At 41.7% G+C, this 18,245-nt stretch overlaps 1 protein-coding gene across 1 annotated transcript in view; it reads left to right on the top strand.

The window, feature by feature from the left end:
- The window catches only part of USH2A (usherin), an 837,143-nt gene that overhangs the window by 514,488 nt on the left and 304,410 nt on the right, over nt 1-18,245 (top strand). The window contains 2 exon segments of the mRNA XM_021064292.1: nt 10,730-10,880; nt 11,497-11,639. Of these exon segments, the coding sequence (XP_020919951.1) occupies nt 10,730-10,880; nt 11,497-11,639 (294 nt within the window).

The following is an 18,245-nucleotide window of genomic DNA, read 5'->3' as shown; positions in this document are numbered from 1 at the left end:
CTAAGCCATGATGGGAACTCCTGAATTTTTTAAAATTTCTAATTCAACAGGGCATCTTTATAAGTGCTTTTCTCCTTAGAGCGTTGGCCTCCAGACCACATGACTCCCAGCCCAACCTCAGTCCTCTTTCCATAAGGTGTTCTGGCATTAAAAATACAGGCACTGGAGTTCCCGTCGTGGCGCAGTGGTTAACGAATCTGACTAGGAACCATGAGGTTGTGGGTTCGGTCCCTGCCCTTGCTCAGTGGGTTAACGATCCGGCGTTGCCGTGAGCTGTGGTGTAGGTTGCAGACACGGCTCGGATCCCGCGTTGCTGTGGCTCCGGCATAGGCTGGCAGCTACAGCTCTGATTCGACCCCTAGCCTGGGAACCTCCATATGCCGCAGGAGCGGCCCAAAGAAATAGCAAAAAGACAAAAAAAAAAAGAAATTTCGCTCTGGTGTGGGGGGACCATGGAGTGGTCCTTTGAGCTGCTTGAACCACTAAGGAGTTACACACTAAGCTGGATTTCCTGCAAGACACTTGTGATGTTGGCCCCAAAACGCTGCCTCCTCTTTTGCCAGAAAATAAAATTCATTACTGCTATGTCTCCCTAGTAGTTCCAATCTCACCTAGCCACATATTTTTCAGGACATTAAATGCCTCCGTGACCCTTGCATGAGGCTAGATTTTGAATACAGCCCAGTGGTGGTGAAGCTGTAACAGACCCATCAGGACAATGCCGTGACCCTGGGGAGAAAGGTCAAGATCATAACAGCGGCAAAAGCTTAGTTACATAGTGCTTTTGATGTATGTTCATTTCATTATGTATATGTGACATTGTGTAACCATTGTATATAGGAACTCACTGAACCCAACTCCATGAAGTATGTACCATTTTTATCCTTATGTTATTGAAAAGGAAACAGGTACGGAGAGGTCAAGGTCCTCACTTCCTAAGTAAAATGATCAGGATTTGAACACAGGTTTGTCCTCTTTTAAGCAATACAACCTGTCTAGCCTATGGTTTAATTAAAATAAATTCTACAAAAAGAAATCTCCAGAATTTGATAATAAAGTAAGTTTAAAATGTTTTCAAGCGCAAACTGGACTTAAAGAGTAGCCAGTACCTGAGGTGTTCAGGATTATCTGATATGATAAAAAGCGTACCAAAGATAGGAAAGTTTTAGTTGGACAAAATGCTTGAACAAGTGTTTTAGACGCTAGAAATCTTAAGTGTCCAACAAGGACATTTTAAATATTTAAATAGTCTTTTGGCTTTAATTTCTAGTTTATATATCCAGTCACAAATATTCCCATGAAGTCCAGGCCCCATATAGTGAATTATTTCCTAAAAATAGACATTCCAGAACCAACCAAATGTTTGGTCCTTCCCCACCAACCCTTCCTCCCCAGCAGACCCATCTTTCAAGTAGCCGTGCTGACTTGACACTTAGGATTCAGGCTTGACCTCCGCCCTTTTCCCTCTGCATCCCCACCTCCGTTCCATCACCACAACCTCTCTGCCTTCTTCCCTCCCAACATCTGCTTCATGCGCTGTACTCATTCCGCACACCTGCATGGCTCACGCCAAGTGTATCCTGTCTTGGGCCAGCCCGAGAGATGTCCCAGTGATTTGTAAATCTCTGCTCAGATACCATCTCCCCTCGCTAGCCCCCCTGAACTGTCTATCAGCTTTGCCCTCAACTCCTCCCTCCCAACCCCTTATATTAGAAATGCTTATTTCCTGAGAGAGTAGCTCTTCATTGTTCTCACCGTAGACAGCAGAAAGGTGACTGTGAGGTGATGGACGTGGTATGAACTTGTTTGTGAGAATCACTTCCCAATGTTTATGTCTAGCAAATCATCACAATGCACGCTTTAAATATACAAAAAAATGTGGGGTCAATTTTACCTTGATAAAGCTGGGGGGGTAAAAGGACTACTTATGAAATGCAGGAAGGGGAGGAAATTTTCTATTTCTTTTTTTTTTTGGTCTATTGTTTCTCTCCTTAATAAAACTGCCTTAGTTTGTTTATTACTATATTCCTACACATAGAATAGTGCCTGGCATATAAATAGATGCCTTTTAATTATTTGCGGACTTAATAGATTTTACATTTTATATATACATACTTTATATAGATTATACGTAATTATGTTATATATCTTATGTAACTATAAAAATAATATTAAATTTATACATTTAAAATAATTATAAGTATAGTTATGTATTAAATGCATATGTCATATAGTTATGTATTATGTAATTATGCTATATATGTATTTTATATTATGTAACATAATTATATTTCTAATGCTATAGTTACATTATTATGTAATATACATACATAAGTATACAAAAATATACAGATATATAACATACTCATTCTTTTTTGGGGGGCCTCTTTCTTTTTTTTTAATTTATTTTTTATGGTTATTTCCCCCAACACACTCTTGTTTTTCCCACAGTACAGCATGGGGACCCAGTTACACATACCTGTATACATAATTTTTTCTCCCATTGTAGTGCTGCATTGTAAGTATCTAGACATAGTTTTCAGTGCTACACAGCAGGATCTCATTGTAAATCCATTCCATGAGCAATAGTTTGTATCCGTTGACCCCAAGCTCCCGATCCCTCCCACTCCCTCTCCCTCCCCTGGCACAACCACAAATCTATTCTCCAAGTCCGTGATTTTCTTTTCTGTGGAAAGGTTCATTTGTGCTGTGTATTAAATACCAGGTATGAGTGATATTATATGGTATTTGTCTTTCTCTTTCTGACTTATTTCACTCAGTATGAGAGTCTCTAGTTCCATCCATGTTGCTGCAAATGGAATTATTTCATTCTTTTTTATGGTTGAGTAGTATTCCATTGTGTATATATACCACATCTTTCTAATCCAATCATCTGTCGGACATTTGGATTGTTTCCATGTCTTGGCTATTGTGAATAGAGCTGCAATGAACACGCGGGTACATGTATTTTTTTTAAGGAAAGTTTTGTCTGGATATATGCCCAAGACTGGGATTGCTGGGTCGTATGGCAGTTCTATGTACAGATTTCTAAGGTACCTCCATACTGTTCTCCATAGTGGCTGTACCAGCTTACATTCCTACCAGCAGTGCAGGAGGGTTCCCTTTTCTCCATACCCTCTCCAGCCTTTGTTATTTGTGGATTCATTAATGATGGTCAGTCTGACTGGTGTGAGGTGGTATCTCATGGTAGTTTTGATTTGCATTTCTCTAATAATCAGGGATGTTGAGCATTTTTTCATGGGCTTGTTGGCCATCTGTATCTCTTCCTTGGAGAAATATCTGTTCAGGTCCTTTGCCCATTTTTCCACGGGGTTGTTGGCTTTTTTGCTGTTGAGTTGTTATTACATACTCATTTTGATGGGGATACTGGAAAATGGGACCGTTCATATCTTACTATAGGAGTATAAAAAACCCACTATTTTCTGGAAAGCACTTTATCAACTTATATCTGAAATGATAGCAACGTTCATCACTGTTGACCTGACAATTCTAAAAAATCAAAACAAAAGAAGTATTTAATGAAGTAGTCAGGATGTTATTTATAGTATTGAATATATCATTCCATATCAGTCAATATCAGCTTTAAGTGAATATCCTACATTTATAAAGACAGTACATGCAACTGCTTTGAAAAGTTATGTTACTAAAACCATGGCATAGGGAGTTTTCACCATATACTGTAAAATAAACAAAGCTTACAAAATAATATATTAGAACATTCAACATAATCATTCTAATTGTATATTACATATGCAATTTTAAATTATATTAATTTTAAATTATACACACACACAGGAAAAGACAGCAGAGTCTATAATAGTATAACAGTGGCTATCTCTGGGTAGTGTAATTACGGGTAATTGTTTTCTTCATTGGTTTGGTAATTTTCTTTCTTGAACATGTGTTATTTTATAGTTAGAAAAATACATGCTTTTAAAAGGGGGATCTGTTTAGTTCTGCAAGAACTCCATTTTAGCATTTGTTTAATATTTATTTAATGAGCAGTACCGCATTCTCAAAATTCATCAAGCACTCTAAAGTTTACAAAAAGAAATAAAAAATAAGATGTCTGCTCTTACTACCAACTTGGGTGTACTATGGCGAAAAGCAGCAGCCAGTCTTAAATTTAAGATTCCGCTTGATGTTGAAAGATGATCTATGATTTTGGAAATGAAAGAGACACGTAAGAAACTACAGGACACCCTTTCCTGTGGCACGTTGGCTAACTATTCTAACCTCTGTTTTCACATCTGTGAAACAGGGACATTGAAAGAAATCAGTGATAAAATGAATGTATTATAAAGTGATATTTCAAATCTAATTTGATGTTTCCTGGGTTAGTTTCTCTCCAAGCAAGTAATCTCTTTTCCATTGAAAAGTTGTTCATTTTTACATAATCAGGTCTCTGTTTATAAATGGGAAATGCGGCCAGGATGCTCATAGTTGTTAGGGTCCTAGGAGAAAGCTTTTCTTTCTGCAGACCTTCCCTGCTACCAATCATCAATCATCCGTTTCCTCATCCATCTCTCCATGTATTCATCCCTTTATCCATTTGTCCATCCATCTGTCACACAAAGCTCTGAACTGAGCACCACGGTGTCTATTTAAACGCTTTGCTTCTTTGATGCCGTTCCTCTGAGATTCTGTGTATTCATTGAAAAATTGTTGATTTAGCATGGTTAGCTCTCCAAAGTCCATTGTGAACCACACAGCCGATCTGAATCACAGTGATGGAGTCTGATATTACGCAGGCCAGATTTAAGACGCTCAGTGAAGAGGTTTCCGTGGCATCCCTTGAAGGGAAGAGGGTGGGAGGCTGCCTGGTGTTCTGCCCTAGTCCACATGCCCAGAGAGGGTGTAGCTGAGGTACAAGGCTGGGTGGTTTGAAACGGACATTATCAATTATTATTATTATTATTATTATTATTATTATTATTATTATTATTATTTGGATCACAACCAAATCAGGTAACAGGGCTGGGTCATGGTTGAGGAGTCATCTCATATGAAACGCCTTGGACGGAGCAGAGATATTTAACTGGAAATGGGGAAATGTGGCGGAGAAGAGGACAGCTGGTTTAAAATGCCTGAAGCTCTTTCCTGCAACGGTAGTGGTGGCTTATTTGGGGGGATTGGTAGGACACAGACGAGGTCCCCAAGAGTTCAGCGCCACTAGCATGAAAACCACCGGCATCGACTGCCTGAGCATGTCCCAGTTCCTGCCTGCTAAAGCTCGACTCACCCCTGTTAGATATTCCCAGGAGCCTGTTTTGCTCTCAGAAGGTCCTGATGTGGATAAAAGGGTGTATTCACCCTAAGTTTTATAGAAGGAATGTAGTTTTCAGTTGCACCTCGGAAAGAACTTACCAGTAAGAACAACAATGCCATGGGGCAACTTACAAAGCAACTCTTTTCCTATCACCGATAATGGGCAGACACCTGCATGTCACTTGCCTAGGATGTTTGGGCAAGAATCCTTTATTTGGTGGGAAGTTAGACTTGGTAGCATTTAAGCTATCCTGCCTTCAGATTTAAAATGCTTTGACCAGTCTCTGGTCAAAGATCACTTCCACGACATACCTCTAGATGCACTTAATTTTTTAAAAATATACATCTCTTACTAAGATAAAGAGCTCTCCACTTTGCATTTTGCATTTCATTACATTTCTGTGGGATTCGACTCCTTCTGGAGAACTAGCAAATTCCTACTTGTCCTTTTATGTGAGATTCCTTGTGGATGATAAGGAGATGCTATGATAAGGAAATAAGACCAGGAAAGTCCTGCTTAAGAATGTGACTTGGGGAATTCCCTGACAGTGCAGCGGGTTAAGGATTTGGCATTGTCACTGCTGTGGCTTGGGTCTCTGCTGTGGCTTGGGTTCCATCCCTGGCCTGAGAACTTCCACATGCTGTATGTAGGTGCAGCCAAAAAAAAAAAAAAAAAAAAAAAAGAAAAAGAGAAAGACTGTGACTGGGACAGAAAATAATTCCAAACTTTACAAAAGTTAATCGATTAAAAATGTAATATTGAAAATGGTTTTTGTTCATATTTATTGAATGCATTTAATATTTATTCTCCTTTGTAAATTACCTGCTGTAACATGCTGTTTTGGGGTATAAAACTACAAAAGCACTGTCCTTGAACTGAACCAGTCCCAGTTGAAATCTTCATTCTGCCAGTAACCAGTTTTGTGATTGGAGACAAGGTATGTGACCTCTGAGCCTCAGATTCTTTATCTATACTACAAAGAGATAACACTGTAATTTCATCCTATAATTCTGAGGATTATAAGTAATTATGTTCAAGAGCCTGGCACACAGTGTGTGTTCAAAAAGTTAGCTATTGGGGGACTCTGTGGCTCACATCGAGTCTCTTTTAACCGACTTGTCACTGTTTAATGCTGCTCTATTTGTACATCCTTGTGCTCAAGGTTGACTGTCCATTTGTTAGCACATCTGCATATTCCTCATAATTAATATCTTTTTTAATGACATATGGTTTAGTGACTGGAAATTGAGTCTTGCCTTCTGTTTTCAATTTGTTTATGACTCAACGACTCCATATATGCATCCGAACTTTAATTTTCCATTCTGGAAACTAGAATTTAAAATCCTCGCTCATATGTAGCTATCTCAGAAAATGAGAGGAAAATGTGTGATCCGGGGATGTTGAATACGTGCCAGGCTATTCAGCGATGCCGCCAGGATGCATAGAGATGAAAGGCCAGGCTTTCTCTTCTGTTAACAGGGGAACCATTCCGCCTCTGCAGTGAGAGAGTCGGCTGGGCTGGGCTGAAGGCAGATTGCAAGGGAAACCAGTAGGAAGCATCCCTTCTGCTTGGAATGAGTGCGGGCAGAGGTCATGGGCATCCCGGGCACAGGAATTAGGCTGCGGATGCGTGATTGCTCCCCGTGAACTGCCTAACAGGGCCCCATGACTGTCTATTCCTCTGAAAGCCAAGGTCTAGCGTGTATTTGGCTATGAATTTCTAACTTCTCAAACTCCTGAAGCACTCACACCTCTCTTATGCTTTGGTACACACTTTGAGTTAAATAAAAAGTAGGTGATCTAATCCCCTCTTCTATTTATTCTGCCCCATCCCTACCCCCAGCAAAGAACCCTGTGCAGCATCGTATTCAGGATATTTTAGGACAGGTCGGAAATGAATACAAAATATGTAGGCGTTCCCCTTGTGGCTCAGCGGGTTCAGAACCTGACATAGTGTCCATGAGGATGTGGGTTCAGTTGCTGGCCTTGCTCAGTGGGCTAAGGATCCGGTGTTCCTGCAGCGTAGGTCACAGATGTGGCTCAGATCGGGTGTGGCTGTGGCTGTGGTGTAGGCCGCAGCTATAGCTCCAATTTAACCCCTAGCCTGGGATTTCCATATGCCACAAGTTTGGCCCTTAAAAAAAAAAAAAAAGAATACAAAATATATAGACTTCTTTGATATCTTAATGCATTACTTGATTCCAGTATTTTGAAACGCACGCAAATACACCACGAAACCACCCTGCAATGGTAACCAGCTGGTGGGCTGGCCTGAGGGATGAGAGCATGTGAGAAGCACGTCGAGGAGTTCCCGCTGTGGCACAGTGGGTTAAGAATTTGACTGTAGCAACTCAGGTTGCTGTGGAGACACAGGTTCAATCCCCAGTCCGGCATAGTGGGTTAAAGGATCCAGTGTTGCCACAGCTCTGGTGTCGGTCACAGATGTGGCTGGGGTTCAGTGCCCGGCCTGGGAATTTCCATATGATTTGGGTGTGGCCATAAAAAAAAAAAGAAGAAGAAGCATATTGAATTCATTTTCTCCCCCAAAGTTTCCTCTTCTGGCCATATAATTTTGGTAGTTACTGGCCGCATGAAAAAAAAAAAAAAAAAGCTTCTGTTTTTGTTTTTTTAGAGCTCCCTCCAAGAGTTCTATAAATCTGTGTGGACCAAAGCTTTGGGAACTTATGTTTTTCATTTAGGGACACGTCCACAAGTGTATAGCGTTTACAGGTTTAGTAAACTCTTACATTCAAAAGAGTATGCTATCTAGACGAGTCTGCTCTGTGATTTAATTTATGGCTTAATGCTCTGTATTCATTTTGCCTTCCAAAAAAGGTGAAATTTGAAATGTTATTAAAAACGCCCTTCCTTTGAACTGATAGATCGAGGTAGCTGTTTTATCCAGTTGCCGTGTAGAATTAGTATTTACTGGACAGGAGGCGTTGATTCAGGAGGTGGTCTGTGGAGTGCTTGCCCCGTGAGGGTCATTTTAACTTGAGAGAAGCTTTTTGAGCAACATCGCATCTTGGAGACGATATATCAAGCTGATAGATACACGGCTCTTGTGTTAAGAAACCAGGGGTGGAATTATGGCTGGTTCCCAGTTATTGCTTCGTTGCTAAGGGGTCTCAGAGGAATAGGCCGAGGATAAAAGGGGTTAACCAGAGGGGAAAAAGGGTTTCCAGAATTCAGTGTTAGCAAAAGCATGCAGAATGAATAGTCCTATGCCAATAATTTAAGATGAGCACTCTGGAAATTTGGGGGGATTTTATATAATCAGAGTGTGGCCAATTTAATGGAGCATATTTTTTGTTATCACTCAAAAGAGCATCCAAGAGACTTTATTATTATCACAGAGCATGTTTTGGGCATTCCTTCTTTCTAAATAGCACGGTAATGCAGTTTGTAACACTTGAAAGATTTTTTTTTGTAAATATTTAAAAGTAATTTTTTTTTCATGCTGATGACTTAGCTGATTCTTCTTTAGAATTTGGGTTGTCAGTGATGTTATAGTCCTTGACAGAAAAAAAACCAAACAGTCAAATGAGGGTCATGCTTTTCTATGTTACACATGGTGTGCAATTTGCACATTACTTTCTGCCCAGCCTCTTCTTCTCTGTGTGCATTTGTTATAAATCAATTATAGAATATGTCTCAAATAAGAACTCCTTGTTGCAAGTATTTGTTTCCATAGATAACATATCCATTAAAATGTCTTTATCAACAAATGTCCCTTAAACCAAAGACTTGTAGTTAAGTCACTGGGTATCTGGTCCTGGACGGTGTGTCCCAGGTATGTCACAATTTGGCCACCTGAAAATTACTTCATGCTGTTTTTTCTGTGTTCGAGCATCCAGTTCACCCTCACACTTTGGCACAGAGCAGATGCCTTTGCTTTCCTTTTGCTCTCTGAGAAAGTGGACCCCATCAGAAGAGGTCTTTGCGGTTTTCCCTTCACCAAATCTACAGCCTCTGCACCTGCAGCCTCAGTCTGCCATCATCTTTGCCCAGTGGTGGTGGGCAGTGCCTTCTCTCTCTGACAGCCAGTGCATCCCTGCTCTCAGAAACTCAAAGGCATCTTATTCTGGGTCCTGGTAATTCCTGTGAGCTATTATTAGCATTATACTGGACTGATCTGAACATCCCTTAGCATGATGTACGTGCTACTATCATGCAATTTTTAGGACCATTCTGATGGTTATAAGTCCCTAATGACCAAAGATTACTGGAGGCCATTGGCGAAGGGGGGAGTGGGAATCCAAATGATGAAAACAACTCTGAGGGTTCACTTGCAACTTTTGTTTATGCAGGACCTGATGTGGTCTGTGGCTTTTATGTCCTCTCCAATTCCGGAGAACGGGCCTGCGAACTCTGTGTCTAGTGAAGCGCCAGTGATGAGGAAGGAAGAATTAGATTCCATCAGTTTCTGACCAGCTTTGGGACACACCCTGATATGAGAAGTTCATTCAGATTACACCTGTTGGAAAAATTAATAACCAGAGTTTTCTTGTCAGTTTTATTTTAATTTAATTTTTTCATGGAACAAGCTCCACTCATTTCTGTTAAGCCTCCTAGAACTATCCAAAGAGATGTCCCTTGTAGGTTATGTCAAGCAGGTGTGCTGAATTCAGGAAGACTTTGCCAAAGATTCAACTCAACTAGGAAAAATCTAATGCCTCATATTGCAAACTATTTCCTTGTCAACTCGACTAGGAAAAATCTAATGCCTCATATTGCAACCTGTATGAAACACACGAGGAAAGAAGCTTAGCTTTTATGTTTTCCTAAGTGAGAATTAAGGCTGGACTGTGCCTTAATAATTTTATTGTATAGAAATACAATTTTAATAAACCTTCCTCAAAAAAAGCCAGTTGTGTTAATGGCAGTGGTGTGATGAAGGAAGCAATGGATAGATTCCCTGGTGGCTCACTGGGTTAAGGACATGGCATTGTCACTGCTGTGGCACGGGTTCGATCCTGGCCCCAGAACTTCCGCGTGCTGTGGGCGTGGCCAAAGAAAAAGAAAACGGAGGCAGTGGGTGAGGTCAGTGGAAGAAATAAACGATCTGGACCCCTTCATCTTCAGTCGCTTGATGGTCGAGCAAAGAGTTAACTTTAAAAAGCACTTTAATATTTGCTTCACTAAATTCCCTCCATGTTTTCAGTTAGAGAAACAGGAGTACAGGTGCGTTTGTGCTGCGCGTTCATTTGTCTCGCTCTTTGGGGGCTTTGGAGACGGAGCTACCCGTGTAATTGCGTTGAAATGAACACTAAGGAAGTACAGTGGTTCAGGAAGGAAAATGTTAAATTAAATGGACCATGTTTAACATTGTTGCTGATCCCGAGGAACAGTTTTTCCAGGATATGGAGCATTTCGATTCCATCCAGCATATGTTCTCCACCGTTTTCTCTGCTCTAATTCATCTGTGTTTTTCGACAGCTCCAGATGGTGTGCTGCCTCCGAGGCTTTCATCTGCCACTCCAACCAGTCTTCAGGTTGTCTGGTCTACACCAGCTCGTAACAACGCTCCCGGCTCGCCCAGATACCAGCTCCAGATGCGGCCCGGCCCCTCCACCCATGGGCTTCAAGAGTGAGCGTCCTACTTGTCCACCCTCCTAACTCTCACCCAGGTTCCGCAATGTAGCCATAGTTCACTGGATCTTAAATTTTTGAATAGGTCCGTTTGCATTTGCTGCAAATAAAGGCCCCCTTTTAAAAGTTCAAACAAACAAACAAAAAAAAAGCAACACCCTAGGAGATAATTATTTGCTTTGCAAAAATATCTAGTTTTCATTTCTATAGCATTAAAATAAGAGTCCTTCACCCTTGACTTTTCATCAGCATATTGCCAAAAGCAAGCAGGCACCTGAACCCCACAAAAACCGTTGTCTGACTACAAAATCGTCATGCTTATTCTACAAACTCCATGTGGTGCTACGTCTCAATACTAGGCTAGAAACTACTCCATGTGGCTAGAATTTATATCTCATTTAAATGCAATACTACAAACCCTTAGCCAAAACCTACTTATTTTAAAAGGTAAGTCATGCAATGATAGAAAATTGCAAGACTGAAAGGTTATGTGGACTTTCCCAGAAAGTTCTTTCCAATAGGACTTGACTTGTTCTGGTTTTTTTTTTTTTTTTTTTTTTTTTTTCCTTTGAATGTCTAAAGCTTCCTAATTTTAATTTTTCTTTCCCACGTAGGTTATTTTCCAATCCTTCTGCATCGTTAAGCTACGAAGCGAGAGATCTCCAGCCACACACGGAGTATGCGTTTCAGCTGGTGGCCTCCAATGCTTTTGGCAGTGCGCGTAGTGCGTGGGCCCTGTTCATGACCGCAGAGGACAGTAAGTGCCCCGACAGTGCACAGCCACATGTCCCCCACGTTAGGAAGTTTTAACATCGTCAGCTTTTTCCAAAACAAGAAATGTTTCCTCTCTTTTCTTGATGCTGAATAACAAGACTCTGTTCCAGGGCCGGGGTGGTCAGAGCCTCCAGAAAGAAGAAAAAGTGGGAGCCTGGAGGGTTGGAGGGTTAGACCTACAGCTAGGAAGACGTAATTCACAATAAATCACGATATGGCCTCATTCAGTCCTTTGGAGGGGTCCATCTAGGTGTCTTGAAAGAGAAAGGTTGCCATCTTCTACTCCAGGGACAAATATCACAAGTGTTCTTTGCAGGAAGAACATGAAGTATGGACCTTACCTCATGAGGATGTTGCCAGGTCTTTATACCTTTTTCTGGAAACAGATTCCATTGTACCTTTTCTTAGACCGGAAAGACAGCCTCTAGAATAGAGACATATAAGCTGATAACAGTGATTCTGTATGTATTACAAAGAGTAGATGGAGATTGTCTTAGTCAGACAATAAAGAGTTTTTCATGGAATAAATTATGTATATAATTATATACATATATATACACACGTGTGTGTGTATATATATATGTATACATATGCTTGTATATGTATATTTTTACTAGCTTATATATATATATATATATAAAATATATACATGGCTATGATATTTAGTTTTATACAAATTACCTCTTAAAAAAGCATATAGGTGGATATCTAATTTTTTTTAGAAAGTTAGAAATTAAATCATGCTACACAGAGTAAAGAGGACACTGTATCTTTGAACAGTGAAGTTTTTTAGGGTTAATCTTGTCAAGTCTTTTAATCAGAGGCTTCTTAGAGGAGGTTTCTCTGTTGGCCAACTGCCATTCTGGCTCTCTACTCAATGAGGCCCCAAGTGACTTTCAAAAGGCTAGATATTAATCTCAAAAGGCACCACATGTGAAACAATATCAATTGTATATTAAGTAGATTCCTTGATGTTTACAATATCATTCCTCATATTATTTTAGTGAGAATAAGACATCCAAGGAGAATAGAATCAGAACTGTCTACCTTCCTTGATGCTTGCTTCATTTAAAAAAAAAAAACACCCATTATGCACAATAATATATAACACTTCATCCATTTCTCCCAATTCGTAATTACTCCCAGGGAGCAGGTTAGGTACTTTGCAAGGACACATCCAGTCTCTTCGTCTCAAGGGTACCATTTAGTAAATTATCAGCTCAGTGCAATAAACGACACCCAAGGCCCTGAGAGCCCGAGGCACCACTCAGCAAGCCGACCTCCCTTTTAGAGAGAACATTCCGTTCACGCTGGGGACTCTGATAACGCGTGTGCCAACTGTATACAGGTTGCTGAACCGGAGCACTCCCATGCAAAATAGATTTCTGAAGAATTGTTTTTTAAAAAACAACTGAAAATAGATATCTCTCTCTCTTTTTTTTTTTTTTTTTTTTTTTTTGTTTGGCCTTGCCCATAGCATGTGGAGGTTCCTGGGCCAGGGATCGAACCTGCACCACTGCGGCGATCTGGGCCACTACAATGACACGCCATATCCTTAACCCATTGAGCCACAAGAAAACTCCTTGAAAATAGATTTTTAATCTCCTTTTTAGGTATAAGATGAGTGGTGGTACTCTGTAGAGGTTACATAAAGATAATCATGCAAACCGCTGAGTGTCACATGGAAAAGGAGGAAACTGGTCTTTTTTGGGACCCACAGGTAAGTCCCACCGAGAGGGGGCAACACCTGCCTCTCCTCAGTGGCGATCCTAATGGACTAGGGGCAGGATCTCCTGCCCACAGGCAGGACATTGGCACGTAAACACAGTCTGAAACCCTGTACCAATGGGCACAGCACCCTTGGTTGAGCAAACTTCGCTCCTGCCTCATCGAACCATAGAGCAGGTCTGACCCACTCAGCATGGTTCAAGTTTTTGGGCACGGAGATGCTGCCTTCTGTGAGAGTTTTAGGGCCTGGTTCCGAAGTGAATGCTGTGACCCTTTCAACTGCCTTCATGAAGAACTGGCCGCGTTTGATTCGATAGCAGGGATGCCCTCATGAAACCCGGTCTTATTTTCCCTGAAATCCTTTCTTGGAAACGGAAGACCTCTTCCTTGCTCTGCGTCGCGGGCACACTGTGAGGTCACACATGAGCAAGGGGCCAAAGGCCGGCCCCTCCAGGTTAAGTCGCCAGTGCCTGCGCACCCCTGAGACGTGATGACAGTGTCCTATATATTTTGGGTGTCAGTGGAGATGGATGCCCTCTCTGAAGGGATGAGCAATTGAGTTGGCAGAGATGGAGGGATTGGCATTGGGCACCAGCAGTTTTTCTGTCAAGGCTTCAAAGCCTTGCGTGTAAAACCACCCCCCCTGACAGCTCCACGCCGGAATCCCACTTCCTCCTCGAGCCTCAGCAGCACCTCCCATCCAGCAAAGGGCAGCTGCCCCCGTGGAAGGTCTGGGTATCCCCTTACAAAATGAAACTGAGAAGTCACTTCATGCCCGCATTTAAATGTCGCACCAGCTTCCACCGCAACCAAAGCCACAAGCCTTTCCGGTGCCCAAAAATGTCACCAAAAGCAGTATTTTGAGCGTGATACTGTGAGAGTGTGATTTTCATCAAGCTGGTGACCGCAGCTGAACCCAGAAGGAGAAACCCAGGCAGGAAACGATCTAGAGCCAGAGAGACAAGTGCTTGGGTGCACAGAGAGGTTCTATGGATGGAGGAAAAGGCTGTGAAGAATTTTAATGGATTTTTTTTCCCAAATAATTTGTCATTTACATCAGTGTGCCCCCGATAGCCAGTTCCATGCATTTTTAAAAATCTAGTGCGCTGATGCCAAATAATAATAATGCACATTTCCTATGAATATTTTAAATCCCGTTAAACTTGTGCTAATAAAAGATGTTTGTTCCAGCCAGCTTGGTCAGTGTAGTGTTCGGCTATTTGCAACCAGATAAATACAAACAACACAGGATTTTTTTTTTTTTAACATGCTGCTGGTAACTCAAGCACCTGGCCTGTCTGAATGAAGGCTGTGTTAGACTTGGGAGTGTGGGATTAATAATGTAAAGACCCGTAGCTGAAATTCTTGATGTCTTTTAGCCAGAAATAACCATGACTCCTGATTTTATTATTGTTCCTGCTCATACGTATTTACAGCTGTTTTCCACACAATATATGCATGAAGAAATGGGAATTGGAGAGTCCCCTGGTGGCTGAGTGGATAAGGATCCAGCATTGTCACTGCTATGGCACGGGTTAGATCTGTGGCCTGGGAATTTCCATGGGCTCAGCCAAAAAAAAAAGAAAAGAAAAGATGGACTAGCAATGAGATCCTGCTGTATAGCACCGGGACTATATCTAGTCACAAATGATGGAACATGATAATGTGAGAAAAAAAAATGTATATATGTATGTGTGACTGGGTCACCTTGCTGTACTGCAGAAAAATTGACGGAACACTGTAAACCAGCTGTAATGGAAAAAAATAAAAATCATTAAAAAGCAAAGAGATATCTTAAAAAAGAAAAGAAATGGTAGTTGGCTGGAAAGGAAGATTTCTCCAACTTCAGCTTAAATGTGCACATACTCTTGCCTACTAAAATCCTCTCGTTATGTGAAAATATGCGACAACCCACTTTTCTTTAAAAATGTGGATTTCCGGAGTTCCCATTGTGGCTCAGTGGAAATGAATCTGGCCAGCATCCATGAGGGCACAGGTTCGATCCCTGGCCTCACTCAGTGGGTTAAGGATCTGGTGTTGCTGTGAGCTATGGTGTAGGTTGCACACATGGCTCGGATCCCGTGTTGCTGTTGCTCTGGTGTAGGCCAGTGGCTACAGCTTTGATTGGACCCCAAGCCTGGGAACCTCCATATACCTGTCACAGGTACTGTCACAGGGCAGTTCATCTGTGCCTTTCAGCATATTTAAATTCTAAAACTAATATTGCATGAGACATTTATTTTTGTCTTTTTTAGGGACACATATAGAAGTTCCCAGGTTAGGGGTCAAATCAGAGCTGTAGCTGCCATCCTACACCACACCCCTGGGGACGGATCCGAGCCGTGTCTGTGACCTACACCACAGCTCATGGCAGTGCAGGATCCTTAACCCACTGAGCAAGGCCAGGGATCGAACCCACATCCTCATGGATCTTAGTCCAGTTTGTTACCACTGAGCCGCAGTGGGAACTCCGGGGACAGATCTTTCTTCTAGGGTGTTTTGGAGTTTGCTGTCAACCTGAATCTTAGGAGAGAAGAACAGAAATATTGTTAAAACCAGAGCGGCACATACTTATATCAGTTGATTTTATTTAATGAAAAAAAAGTGAACTCTAAGATTTTGCTTTTCAGTTTCAAGATGTCCTAATTGCCTTCGATGTTAACTTCTGAATGCTGACATGTTTATCCTTTCAGACAGTGGAGTGGGTCTCTATTTTATCCACAACGGAAGATCCGTGAAGTAAATTATTTACTCTGCTGATTTGAGAGCCAAGTGGCTCTGTGTGAATGTCACTGCATACTCTGTTTCCTCTTGCCTAGATTCTACCCCCAAATTCTTGCCTGTCTAGAATTTCGAAAAGCAAATCTTTATGAGGATGTTTGCATTCATTTTTTTTTTTTAATATTCTAAGATCAAAAGCTAAAGCTAACCAACAGAAAGTCCTTTGAAAGGATGGACTGATGAATGACAACGTCTCGCCACCTGGCCTCAATCTTCTTCTTGAGTTTGTGAATCTCTCTGGGGTCCACTGCTCTTCCAAATTTGGAACCTCTGGTTCTTTTCAGGGCTTTTTTTTCCCTGCCCTCATGAATTCTCACCTCAACACATTTAATTTTGTGTTCCAAACTTTCAAGGCAGGATCCACAGGCATGCGCTGCACGATAGACTCCAGCTCTGGAAATCAAACACACTTCCTACCTTCCTTACCGTCCTGGTCTCAGGAGAACTAGAAAAACTAGCTCCCCGTATTGGTTCACCTACTTGCAGGCTGTCAAATAGCATTCTTGCCATTTCAACAACCTTCTCGTCGTCAGAGATTCCTTTTATTAAGCTCGGATGCCTGTGTTAACAGCCCTCTCCTATTTTGTCAGTTGTCAAGAAGTTGCATGTTCATATTTGTGCCGAACTGCAGGGTCCCCTCTTCGTATTTGTCTTGCGATGCAGTTGTTACACCTGTTTCGTCCTCACAGGATTCGTCTTATGTCTTTATTTTATTGGTCCTGTGACTTAAGCCTTGTTATAAGGTGTCAAAAGTCTTTTGGGGAGGTAGTTGGGTAGAAATACTACGTTGATAAAAGACCTCATGATTAAAGAGACGACAGAAACCAACACGCTGCTGCTGCCATTTCAGTCATGACTATCCAGGCTGCCTGAACAGTTAGCACAGAGGATGTCGCTCTGTGTGTCCATAAATTTGCCACCTTGATTTTTAATTCACTGGCCCATTTAGGGGATAGTCATGTAGGCAGTTAATATTGCTTTTAAAAAAGAGCTTTTAAACGGAGCCAGTTTTTCATTGGAATGGCAAAAAAGTTGCTTCAGGGCCGTAACGAAACTTACCAGGAAACGGAGCAACCGCAGGTCATTCTAGGAGCAAACCTGCTGTAGAAGATCCACAAAACTACCAGCAAAAAGTTCTATACACACTGCAGACGTGGGTGACCCAGACTGTTGATTCGGTCATAGTGTCCGTTCACACGCACGCACACACGCACACGCATCCTTCCCAATAAACGCCCATCTGCGCATCAAAACAAATACGCAGACCCCTGCCGTGAGCCATCTCATTACTCTCTGGGAGGCCCCGGCTGAACTTGGGAAGCCGAGGAGCGAAATCGCTTCCCATAAAAGATCATTTCGTTGGCCCCCATGAAACTCCTTTCTGTTATTAATGCTCTGGCGAAAGAGCCTGAAATATGAATCGGGGATCTGAACGGAGAGGATGCACCGTTCTCAGCTCCAGGAGGGGCGTTCTCTAAACAATTACACCCCCGGCGAGGGCTGTACCGTTGTATTTTCATCACCAGCCAGCGGAGCTGTGTGGCTGTCATCCTTCCCAGACGCCCGTCCAGTGACAGCCGTACTGACAGCATGTTATACTCCACATTGATTTTACAGTTAAGCAGCTGATTGTGATATATAGGGATTTTAAGAATTCAGCTGAGAGGCTGACTTTTACCTTTTATCATTCCATTAAAATTTTATAACCATCTTTTTCATGTCATTTCATCCATGAATTCTTACTTTAGAAAGTGATAGCTACTGCTGGGAGCATAACTTTTCTCATGTTCAGAGCTTTTTATTGTATTAGCCAACTACCCCAATTATAGTTATTACTCATGTTTTACATAATTGTAGTGACCCTTTCAGCCATATGCAGCAGCAGGCCGGTTGATTTGTATATAGAATTAGATGATTCGGCTTATCATTTTAAAGCACTCACTTGAAAGCGTGCCAAGAGTCAGGTTTTAACACTTCCCTCGCCAGAGGAGCTAATTAAGCTGCTTTCGGTGCCTCTCCTGAATCTCATGGTACTTCCAGGGCCCCTCCTGCAACAAGAGCTGAGCGCCCACTCGGCGAG

The sequence above is a fragment of the Sus scrofa genome, chromosome 10 (genome assembly GCF_000003025.6).
Source record: "Sus scrofa isolate TJ Tabasco breed Duroc chromosome 10, Sscrofa11.1, whole genome shotgun sequence".
In the NCBI taxonomy this organism is placed as follows: Eukaryota; Metazoa; Chordata; class Mammalia; order Artiodactyla; family Suidae; genus Sus; species Sus scrofa.
The sequence above is the reverse complement of the archived record's forward strand: the minus strand, read 5'-3'. Positions and strand labels throughout refer to the sequence as shown.